We start from the raw sequence: 12,830 nt of genomic DNA, 5'->3' as shown, positions 1-12,830 counted from the left end.
TTTTAAATTTAAAGGTTTTGCATTTCTAGTTTTGAGTTCGTTTGTTGTCTTTAGGTAGATCGAGAATTATTTTAAAATTAATATTAGGGTCGCATTAGATGAAAGATTATTTTTTGTTTGTTACGATTTAACTCAAAAACTACTCAACCAATTTTACCGAAAGCTACATCTCCTCGGGGTAACATAGGCTATTTTATATTTGCCCGTGCGAAGCCGGAGCGGGTTGCTAGTTATAAATAAGATTGTCCTAAATTAAAACCTAGATTACAAGATATTACATAAATTATACACATATTTCTCGAAAAATATATTTAATTTTTACTACAAATGCGAGATTAACAATAAAGAAACGAGACTAGAAAAAGATTGTATTTATATAAACCTAATCAGTATTTGTAACCTCCATTACTGGCGTACAGTGTTCCATGGCCGTGTCCGTGGTCTTCGAAAGACCCGCTACCGCTGTAGTTGAAGTCAGAGTAACCAGAATAGCCTACCCCGTGACCCCCGATGAAAGACCCACCTCCAATACCCCCATGTCCCGCGCTAACCCCAATATGGGCATCGGTGTGAACTGCAACTGGTACTGGTACACTTACTTCGACCTTAGTTGGTACAGAAACTGGATAAGGCTTTGGTACAGATACGGGATAAGGCTTGGGTACCCTCACGTGAACCGGAGTTGGTACCTTTACAAATTCCTTTACCTTCACTGGTACTGGGTATGGACGAGGTACTGGCACTGGGTAGGGTCTGGATACAACGACTTTGTATGGCTGGGGTACTTCTACGCGAACAGGTCTTGGTACTTCCACGGGTCTAGGTACGGGAACTGGTACTGGAACTGGACGGCTGACAGGGTACGGTTGTGGTACTGGCACTGGTACGTTCACTGTTTGCGTTTGATGGGAGTAGGTGGTGCCTCCGTTGATTGTACCGGCGTTTCCTATTCCGATTCCGATTCCTCCACCAAATCCAGAACCACTTCCGAATCCGGCACCTCCTCCGTATCCAAATCCACCTCCATATCCACCTCCGTAACCACCTCCGTAACTACCTCCGTAACTACCTCCATATCCACCTCCTAGACTACCAATACCGATGCCAAGTCCGCTTCCTAATCCAATACTATTTCCTAGTCCAATACCATGTCCTATTCCTCCTGCGGATAGGATTGGTGTAGAGGCATACGCTCCTAATCCAGGTGTAACTGCAGCACCAACTTCAAGGGCTGGACCAGCTGATAGTGCTCCATGTCCTAAACCAGCCGTTAAGCCAACACCTAGACCACTATGACTGCCTTCGATGGCGATGTGTGATGCTCCAGAGCCATATCCAATTCCATATGAGGAAGAGATGGGTGGGGTTAAGTCTGTGCTGATTCCTCCGCTTAATACTCCACAGTTTGCTATGTTGGCAAAGGCTAGTATTGCAGAGACGACCTGAAATAAAAAAATATACCTATATATTCCACTGTTTAGCGATCTTGATTAGTTATCCAAGTCAAGGTTTTAGTGGGATAAAGATCAATAAATAAAAGAACACTATATTTTAAATCATTGCCAACGTTTCGATCGTTTTTTACGTGCCTATTGTCCAACTTAGTTCTAAATATTAAGAAGATGGTATCTAGATACTTATATGTGTACATGGAACAAATTCAATGCGGTTTCCTTTCACAGTAAAAATTGTAAACATTTTTCTACTGTCATTCTGCTGAACAGTATGACATTATAACAATTTTTACTGTGAAAGAAAACCGCATTGAATTTATTCCATGAATCATAAGTACACATATAAGTATCTAGATACCATCTTCTTAACATTTAGTTAAGTTGGACAAAAGACACTTCAAATTTCGAGCCATGAGAATGGTGTAAAATAATACCGAAACGTTGGCAATGATTTAAAATATAGTGTTCTTTTATTTATTGATCTTTATCCCACTAAAACTTTGAAGGATTTCAAATATAATGTAATTGTCGAAAATCTAAAGAGAAGGTACTCCTTTAGAGAATTCAAAATTTTTGACGATCATATTGTATTTAAAATTATACAGTCATATTTCTAACAAAGGCTTCTCATAGATTTTTATTTGTAAAGCGAATAGTTTTATAGTTATTTTTATTTTATTTAATTATTATTTAATTATTTTTCATTTAAAATTGTGGCAATTTATTTGAAATAAAAAATTTACTATTTGCAGTTTCATTCGTGAAAATAATTTTGTTATGTATTTTATTAAGTCCAATGATATACCAGTCTTTCTGTCGACAGAATTTTTATCTTCACCAATTAGATGTAATTAAAGTTGTCTTTATTAATATTTGTCTAAATCGATTTGTTTTGATAAATTCACTAAAAACTACTTCTGCATTTAATTAATTTTAAAAAATATTGTTTTTTATAAGACAAAAGTTTAACCAATTAACAACTAAGGTTTTTGTTTGAAATCAGGTATTCTATGACTTGATAAAAACAAAAAATTATTATTTCTTATTGAACATGGGGCTATAGTAATTTGTTTCTGAGACATAGGATGTCAAAGATGATTCTTTAAAATCAAATTTTAATCACACAATTATAAAAACAGAATTTTTTGAAGGCCCATAATTTTTTAAGCAACTAAAATTGTATTATGGTAACTTGAGCTAAAACGGTTTATTTCTACCCAAGTATGGTTTCGTTATTTCCGGTCGCACTGTATATTAAGAAATAGAAGTTAACTTTGAGGCAGTCAGTTGTGATTTTTCAAAAGACGGTGTTTTTTACATATACAGTTCAGCAAGTTAATACGACATTCATAGCAAAAAATTTAACCACTGGGTAGCGCCACAACTAGCGATCTCTAACCTACGGTCAAAAACTAATATTTCTGACATATTTAGCACCCTCAAAAACTTACCGGTACTCAAAAACTCTCTGTACAATTGTGATTGAAAGAATAAATAAATTGAAATAAGATATTTATACTTTGTGTTGCAAAAATTTGTTAAAATTATTTTTTTTAAACACTTTCCTAAACGATTTCACGTAAAAATCACTAATATCGACACTTTCTGAATTTTCTCCAACTCATGGCACTGTTCGGTACTTACCAAAAACGATTTCATGGCTCTGGTACCAAAAAACATGAGATGAAGTGATGCGATTCAAAAGAAATGGCTTTGTATATATAGAGGACCACACCTACCCGGACAAAGGTTTACTTTCACGATACAAATAATACCCACTCTTTGGTACCGCCGATTTACATAATTGAAGAAGAATCAGGAAAAATTGAATTATGAAAGCTCAATTCGACTCTTAGAAAAGCATCTTGAGGAACTGTAAAATGTTTTTTAACAATATTTATGAATATTCATTGAGTGATATAGCATGATTTGCATTTCACGTCAGTGTTTTGGTTGTTGTTAAAGTTCATTTGTCAGGCTCGAGCGTCTTAATTAATGATAATAAACAAGTTGGCGCGAACAACAAATAATCATTGCTAGTTGTAAACCAGTTAGCGTATATATTTTTTTTATAATGCTGTCTCTATTGGTTGAGATTTATTACACACTTTGTACCGACATTTTTATATTTTATAGTATACGATATACATATAAAGGGTGTAAATAATTATTAGAAAGTACAAAATTTGAAATTCTGTAATTTTTATAAAAAATGGTAATAAATACGAAATTTATGAAAAAACATTGATACATGCTTGACAATTGTCTTTTGTAACCTTTGATAGGATATGAACTGTCAAATTTAGAGGATTTAACAAAAGAAAAATGTGAAGTAGTGGGTGAGTGGGTGTAGATTGATCGGATCTAATTGTGTTATAAGTAAACAAAAAAAAATGATCTTCATCTAGCCTCCAATAGAAAACTTATTCAATAGAAAAATAAAAATTGTATAAAAGGTATAAATCTCTGGTATCGAAAAATATTGTTTGAGTTTATTTGTTAGGACTTGTTTAAGTTAGCTTAATATAAAGTAAAAAAATGTATAGGTGATGATTTTTGGTTTACAATTACTGAAATAAGCATCTCTTAAAGTTTATTAATTAATACCCTGTATTTTTAGGAAGAGAGGTCTACAGTTTTCTTTAATTTAAATCGTATGTAGAGTGTGGAATCATTATTCTTGAAAGTCGTTACTCTAAATGATTCTCAGCCACACAGAAAAAAAAAGTTGGGTATACTTTTTATGCGACATATATTTTTCGTAGTAATTTGGACTCCTGAACACGAATCTGGGGTCAGAATTGGCCCATCACGTCACAATTTTTCCTAACCTCAAAAAACTTGTGAAAAATAGTGAAAATTGATGAAAATTTACTGGGAAAATTTGGAAAAAAATTTATTTCCTCATCAAATAGTACATTTTTATGTAAAAGACTCTGCTGAATTCAAATCCACTGTCAGAATTGAGCTAGAACGTGTGTTTTTTTTCTAACCTCAAAAAACCGAACAGGAATCGCATTTTTCAAATTCTGAGCGGATTTTGACCAGATTTTGTATAAAGGGGTTTTTTGGGTCGCTGATTACGAATATGAATTCACATTGTAAAAATTCAAGATGGCTGATCCAATATGGCGGGTGTACTTTTTTGAAATCCACCGATTTCAGTAAAATTTGGCATCATAAGGATTGCTGGTTGATCTCACCTTAATTAATCACACATCTGGAGCCAGATTTTCATAAATCAAGGTAAAATTTGTAGGCAGAGTCATAATTTTAGGCCGCGTAGGCGGCATTTTTTCGGCAAAGTCACATTTTTAGATTGAAGGCATAAGCAGATGCAGTGATGTGCTGTGTGGCAGTAATGTGTCCTTTTCCTTGAACTTTAAAATTTTTAAGAAATAAAAGCATCTAACTGCCATAGGAAAACTGTACCTATAGTAGTTAAAAAAATCTGATTGGAAAACCATAAGCCCATGCACGACTAAATAAATGAAAGAATAAAGTAGAAACTTTTTTGTCTTGTCCCTTGGAAACAAGCACATCACACTACACATCATTACATGTGTAGAGTCCTTAAGTCATTTTTTTAAGCGAAGTCACATTTTTAGACGGAGTGGAATCTTTTACCTTGATTTATGAAAATCTGGCTCCAGACTAATGAAGGTGAGATCAACCATCAATCCTTATGATGCCAAATTTTACTGAAATCGGTGGATTTCAAAAAAGTACACCCGCCATATTGGATCAGCCATCTTGAATTTTTACAATGTGAATTCATATTCGTAATCAGTGACCCAAAAAACCCCTTTATACAAAATCTGGTCAAAATCCGCTCAGAATTTGAAAATAGCGATTCCTGCTCGGTTTTTTGAGGTTAGAAAAAAAAACACGTTCTAGCTCAATTCTGACAGTGGATTTGAATTCAGCAGAGTCTTTTACATAAAAATGTACTATTTGATGTGGAAATAAATTTTTTTCCAAATTTTCCCAGTAAATTTTCATCAATTTTCACTATTTTTCACAAGTTTTTTGAGGTTAGGAAAAAATTGTGACGTGATGGGCCAATTCTGACCCCAGATTCGAGTTCAGGAGGCCAAATTACTACGAAAAATATATGTCGCATAAAAACTTTTGTTTTCTGTGTGGCTGTGTTATCATTATTTATAATAATCAGAATGTTTGTGGTAAATATAACTCGGAATGCTCTTTGATAATGTTGGTTGTACCACAGGGATCTGTTTTAGGCCCTGTGTTATTTTTACTATATGCAAACGATATCGATACTCTCTCACCTAATACTAATATTTTACTGTGTACGCTGATGATACGTCATTAGTAATATTTAATAAGTCAAATCGAATCTTAAAACTTGAATGTGATATTTTACTGATTAACTTAAGTAACTGGTTTGCCCAAAATTCATTACATTTTAATATTGGAAAAATTCAAGCACTTCGATTTTGCACAATTCAGAATAGAAACCGAGAAACATTAAATTTGAATATTAGTACTTCTCTACCTACTGATACTGTGACAGTAAAATTTTTAAGTCCAAATTTGGCCACAAACCTTAATTGAAAATGTAACTGTAAAAATATATCAGAATTGTCTTCAATAACCTATTTATTTCGAAATAAGTTGAATCTCGATTGGGGTATGGTGTTTGTTTCTGGGGTAATTCAACTCTTTCGTCCCATGTTTCTATTGCGAAGAAATGTCGTTTAAGATGTGTTTGGTGTTTGAAGTACTTATTCTTGTAGAAATATATTTAAACATTATAGAATTCTCACTTTGCCAGGTAAGATAATACTTTCGATTGAAAATGGAGCTTACCTCATCCCATTTAACACCACGTATCCCAAAGTTTATTTAAATTTTTTGAATTCTCACAGCAAGGTCCATACTATCGAGTTTGAGATACCCTGTACATATTCAAACAAAAAAGGGCCTAAAATATTTAACTGTTTACCTGTGGTACTAAAAAGTATAAATAAATAGGGGGTTTTTATTCAAAATTAAAACAATATTTAGTAAATAAATATTTGTATTCCGTATTAAAATTCTATCCTTCTATGTAATTTATGTTTGTGTTTGTAAGTTTGACTATTCCTATCGGTACATGTTTAAGAGGAAAATAAATTATTTATTATTATTATCTTTTAAAGGGTCATGTTTATTTAATTTATATTAGTATTAAAAAAACTGTGGGTTGTAGTATTTGCCCTGACCATACAAATGTACATGAAAAATGACATTTTCTTAGTTGTTATAATATAAAGAAATCTTTTCTACCATAAGTCATTTGTTCTTAGGATATAAAAGTGTTACATGCCAATTTTGCTAAATAAAAGAAGTACGTACCACTATTTAACACCCTGTATTGCTTTATAACTATGGTATAAATAAAATATGGTATTTAGGCATGCTTCTTTGACATAAATAAAATACAGTTTTATTAAAAAATGCTAAATAGAGAAGAAATCAATTAACTAGCACGATTTATAAAAAACTTTCTGCAACCTAGTTCCCTGATTGAATTTTTTAGCGAAGATTGAGTTGATTCCAAATTACTACAACGCAAACTTTTTGTAGGGGAGACCTAGACCTCGCTTGATACGAGTAGTAAGTATTTCGTATCGGAAAATCGCCTGTATTGACTACCGCAAACCGCCTCTTTCATCATCGCCAGATATGAGATCAGCGTCAACTTGCAACGCTACTTTCGCTTATGTGGGTTACGATACAGTCCACAATCCGCAGATTGCAATAATGTGAAAACAACAGAGATGGTTTTGCAATAATTATGTTATATACGAATAAGGCGTTGACATCTTTAGTGGTTCTTTATTCAGATTCTAAAAACAGGCGCATAAAAGGTGAAATTTGTTAAAATTTTTCATTAGTTCTTAATGTGTAATTGCATCTCCTATAGTTTTGCTAAATTAAACAAACAACTGAACATTACACATTTATTGCATAAAAAAATCACATTTTTTTATCAGAAATAAGTACCACAATTTTAACCATGCGTTTAATTCACCAAAAGCAAAAATCACCACCTTTTTAAAACGTAGTGAACGAGAAGAAATAAACAGATATTTTTATCTAGTGACCTGAATGCATAAGATACTTTTTTATATTTTTAAACAAATAATATTTATTTGTTAATAAAAACAAATGTATAAGGATAATTTTTGTTTTAGAATTGTTTAGTATTTTTAACATTGTTAACGTTTTCACTATGTTTTTAGGATTCGCCGTACTTTGATTTTAAAACCAATTGCAAGACGACTGGGGAAATCCGCTGTTTCGCTTCAATGTTGGTATAATTTCCTTGGTTTTAAAGGAATAATGTGGCCTATAAGACACTAGTGAGTTATAAGTCATAAGTCACTAGTAAGTTATGACTTATAACCCTCTAGTGACTTATAGAAATCATAAAAAGGCAAATGTTAGGTTTATTTTTCTAGTTTTTATTAGAAAACCAATCTGAAATAGTAATAAGTCAACAAATAAAATAAAATGCTACAAACTTACAAACTACCAATTTATTAATATTAACATTAACATTTATGATAATTTGATGCCAAAGGATTATTGGAATCATTTTGTGATTGTGGTAAATTTATAGAACAGGTTGCCCCTTTGCTTATGCTTGCTTCAGGAGTCTGCACCTCTTGTATATTTTTAGTAATATCAATTTTGCTGGAAACTGACTCTTCTATATAACCTTCTGCCACGGTAGATGACTTCCATCCACCGTGGCGTTTGAGTGTTGTAATATCCCCTCCAGCATTGGCCAAGAGAGTTGCAGATGCGCGACGCAAGCCATGCCCTGTATATAAATTAGAATATGTCAAGCCTAAAAATCGCGCAACAACATTAGGGATTTTTGATAGCTTATTAATACCAACACATTGACGTGTGCACTTTCCCTTTTGAAATTTGCAAAAGAACCTTTTATGCTGCACATTTTGAGGCCTTAGCTTAGAATATTTTCTAATTAATTCAAATGGATTAACACAAAATCCTTCAATTAACACAGCGAAGATTCTTGGTTTGTTCGTTTTACTATTTGAAATCATGATGTGGATATACTGCCCTTTGTCCTCTATATTGTCTATGCTTGATGGGTCAGTTCCTCGCAAAGGCAAGCGCCAAAAACTCCTAATATCAACGCCACTTAAAAACAACAACAAATTTAATAAATATAACTCAGCTAAACTATTCAGTAGAATCTACTTTATTCATAAGATAATCTTCGTTCGATTTGTTCTCTTTCTATCTAGGACCTTGGATTTTTTTGGTTGGAAAAGTTTGTGCTTAGACTTTAGAAATGCAACTAGTCTTCCGAATTTAGAAATTTCAATGTTCTTGTAAACTCTCAAAGTTGACTTCAACATCGAATATTTAGTCCACAATGTGGATGGAGCTAATTTCTCACTTAAATTGAAAAAATAAGCCAGCAAGACATCTTCATTTACGTCTTTCACCACTTCTTTGATTATTCAATCTTCAAATTCCTTCAGCTTCAGTTCTTTACAGTATATAGCTTTTGATTTCTTCCGGAATGATGCCTGCAGTAGCCGCATTAGCTTTTTCCAAAATTGCAGATGGAATTTCCACATTTTCCAATTTTTCAATCTTCGTTTTAAGATTTCAACGTGATTTCAACTAAAAAATATTGTTTGTTTACTGACAGCCCTTGGATACAGACACAATTTATGTTGACAATCGCATCCTTTGTAATATTTAAAAATACATTCATTTCGTTAAATTACTTTTTCTGACATTGACAATTTGAAATTTTAAATTACTTTTATTTATTATTAAAACGAAATTCTATGAAAGTGTTGGATAAAATTTTGTATGGCACTCGTCGTCATATGGGAAAATTAGCCCTCGAGGCCTACGGCTAAACATTTCCCAGCGTGACTTATATACAGGGCTGGAAAATCCACATGGTCCATCTGCCTTTACATGAGAGCGACAAAGTAAAGTAAAGAAATCCGTGCGATAGACAAGGATGGCTATAGTGAAGACGTTTCATAATCTGAATAGTCACCGCCCGTTTCGGGTTTAGAAGTGGGAGTGACTATTCAGATTATGAAACGTCTTCAATTTAACCATCCTTGTCTATCACACGGATTTCTATGACTTACTTTATCGCTCTCACGTAACGGCCGATGTACCATGGGGACTTTCCGAACCTGTATACGGTAACACATTAATACCATAAATAACTATTTTTTTCGATTTTCTGTCTTTATTAGGCCTTCCGAATGCGTGGTTAAAATTAATGACATTATGACTGAATCACCCTGTATAATTATTTATTAGTGGTGCTCGAAGTGGTATTTATATGTAATGTTGCTGATTACATAAATACTAAGCTCATAAAATCAGCCTTTTGGCTGATTCTCTTGGCGTCATTTATTTTAGGTTTTTAGTGTGGCAATAATATCCGATTATAAACTAGTTGTAAACGGTGTGAAGCTAGAGAAATTTCTAATCGGATCACTTGCGTTGTTGGATTTACAGTCTCTTAAAACGTTACAGAAGTCGAACTTATTTGAAGCGCTCTACTCTCTTTCTGTGAGGCCGTAAAATTTGCTCAATATAACAAACTATTATAATTATAATTTTGTTTTTTACTGTACTTTGTAGTAGTGTATAGTATATTGTGTATAATATGTAGTTTTTGTCGTGGTGTTGTTGTGGTTTGCTCCAAATAGTGTAATGAATAATTTTTGTTTATGTATAAGGATTTGATTTATGTTTAATGGTTAAGTATACGTTTGGGCGCCTTTTGTTAGTGTAGAATGCAATCTGTGTGTGTTGAAATTAATTTTTTTATTGGATGCAGGTTCTCAGGATAAAGCTAAGCAATAACAATTACAAATTTCATCGAATTATACTTTGCTTACCTTGGTTTTGCTTATCTTTCCTCCGGCAGCTTTATCTTGCATAAATACTATTTACAGTGTACACTTTATTACAGTGTAGATGGCAATATTTGACAATCAATGGTACACTGTCTTTCAAGACCACTTATTAAGAATACTAGCATGAGTTCTTATTTCAGAGAAGCGGTTCAATATTATTCATACTTATTATCACTATAGATTTGAGTAGGATGCAATGAATGAAGGCAAATATTTAACTATTTTAACAATGTGACATTTATTCACTATTCATTTTAAGATCCGAACAATATTTTTAAGAAACACAGAAACTAGATATTGGTATGACCTTTTACATGAACAAATAACTGATAAAATTTTTTTAACTATGCCTAACTTAATTTTGAAAATATTTGGTTAACCAATTTGAATTGTTTTAAATGTATAATGAAACAAATTAACTTAAATTATGAACAACGAAACTTAACTAACTCTTATACTACGAAATGTTCTAAAATATGATTTGAATTTCTATTCACTGATACTGTCTATGGTTAAAAAAAATTTTTGACTTCACAAAATGTTTTAATTTGAATTTGTAATCACTCTAATTTATGTTTCGACGAGTATGCTTAGGCAACTGGACTTACATTATCGTTTTAATTATCTCGACGTTGGAATGTCCAATATTCACTCTAACCTCGCTGTTTAGTCGTGGGTGGACAGCTGAACTCGCCTCTTGTGGATGGTTCTTGTGAGTTGGTTTCGTCCTGGTTTTCTACGATGTAATTTGGGGAGCTACAGGATAACATGCACCCCTAACCTGTGTCTGGGACCAACTAGTTTCTTTTCCAACTTGTTTACTTCGAAACGATGCTGTGTTGTTTCCTTTGGTAGGTAAAATTTTCTGATTTGTCCTTTTTTTATTGGTCACTTGTATCCATGTGATATTGATTTCTTGCTGCGCACTTTCTCTCCAACATATTGCGATGTGATTTTATTTTTAATAAATTACGGCGTAATTTGTATATTGTAACTGCGTAGTATTTTTGACGTCTTAATACTATTTTACAAGAAATTTCTATGTGGAATTCTGAATGACAATTTTTATAATAAACTTCTAGCCTATGTGTTTTTCTGATACTATAATAATTTGATTTTGCTTCTCTATTAAAATATATTAGTTAAATTTTGATTGATAATATTATAATTTTGATATGATATAAATACGAAATGGGATTTTATTTTACTTTAAATGTAATTTATGTCTTCCTTATAGTCTACGTTATAATTTTATGAATTGGTGTTATACATTTTAAATTTTTCTCTCTACCATTACTCTGTGTCGTGTCTTGAAATACACTGTGTTCATTTCAAAACATAAACAAAGCAGTAGCTAGTGCAATTTTACTACAAACGTATTTTTTCTACAGCGACATCTACACGAATATTGTGGTACTTCGCTAGACGAAAGGGAGTTTCGATTTCTACTCTTAAAATTAAACTTTACCCTGCCCCCACCACCCGCTCCATTTTTCATTTTCGGGTCTCAGGTGGCCGTGGCCGTCTTTTGAGTTTTCATCGCAAAGGAATTCGGTTTGGGGGCGCACAAAGCCGGGCAAATGCTGACAAATGCGGCGAGGAATGGGGGATGATTTGTTTGGAGTTCATAATAAGCTTTAGCGCTGGTTATTTGGTGATGTATTTCGGTTTTAACTCCAGGGTGTAATGGGGAATGATTTTTTTAACAGGGGTTTAAAGGCGGTTCACAAATAGCGCGATGTGTCGGTCTGCGTGAAGGATGGTATTGGAAATGGGGTAGTACTTAGATAATAATTGACAGTAGCAGTAGTACACTGAGAAAACGGTTTATATCTAGTTCTAATATACTAGATTTTTAAAAATTTACAAGTCTCGTTGTTATGCATAATTATACAAAGTAAGCTCTAGAAAGTTAGTAAAATAATTAATTTCTTCTTAAATATATCATTAATTTTTTCTTTACATTTTTCATAGTAAGTATGTCGGAGAAATAGTCCAAAGCACCTAACAAAATTTTTTTCTTTTTTTATATATATTTTTTTCTGTATATATGTTTTTTATTAATTTCTTTTAAATTGCTTCTTAGGCCAGGACATATAGAGTTGGACGCGACTTTTTGTTTCGGCAAGCTGAATTTATCACTATAGATGCTTTAATATTATGTACAATAACTTATTAGTTTCCACAGTCATAAAAATGGGGGGAAGATTGTTTACAGGGTGGTTAATTGTATAATTTTTACGTAAATTCGCGTTTTTCGCTTATAACTTTTTTCCGTTCATTTCCACGAAAAAACAGTAAAGTACTTTTTTTTCGTCTTCAAAAGACCTACAAAATTAGCCCTCGAGCGTCAAAAAGTTATGATTAGATCAAAAGTTATAAACAGAAGAATTTTATTTATGACTTTTGACAAACATAAACATGACATTTT

The 12,830-nt window shown here is 32.7% G+C and overlaps 1 protein-coding gene across 1 annotated transcript; it reads right to left on the bottom strand.

The window, feature by feature from the left end:
- Nucleotides 1-386: 386 nt before the first annotated feature.
- On the bottom strand, nt 387-10,423 carry LOC108907377 (dirigent protein 10-like). The gene is made up of 2 exons (XM_018711035.1): nt 10,382-10,423; nt 387-1,442 (listed from the first exon to the last, which is right to left on the bottom strand). The coding sequence occupies exons 1-2, from the start codon at nt 10,421-10,423 to the stop codon at nt 387-389; spliced, it is 1,098 nt and encodes a 365-aa protein (XP_018566551.1).
- Between the last annotated feature and the right edge of the window lie 2,407 nt (nt 10,424-12,830).

This window comes from Anoplophora glabripennis, unplaced genomic scaffold (genome assembly GCF_000390285.2).
Source record: "Anoplophora glabripennis isolate ALB-LARVAE unplaced genomic scaffold, Agla_2.0 scaffold20, whole genome shotgun sequence".
NCBI lineage: Eukaryota > Metazoa > Arthropoda > Insecta > Coleoptera > Cerambycidae > Anoplophora > Anoplophora glabripennis.
The sequence above is the reverse complement of the archived record's forward strand: the minus strand, read 5'-3'. Positions and strand labels throughout refer to the sequence as shown.

What these genes read in the sequence shown, in the direction of transcription:
- LOC108907377 (XM_018711035.1), bottom strand. Translation starts at nt 10,423, where the DNA reads ATGCAAGATAAAGCTGCCGGAGGAAAGATAAGCAAAACCAAG. An exon ending in GAAAGATAAGCAAAACCAAG is followed by an intron (nt 1,443 to 10,381) that starts GTAAGCAAAGTA and finishes TTTTTATTTCAG; the next exon opens with GTCGTCTCTGCAATACTAGC.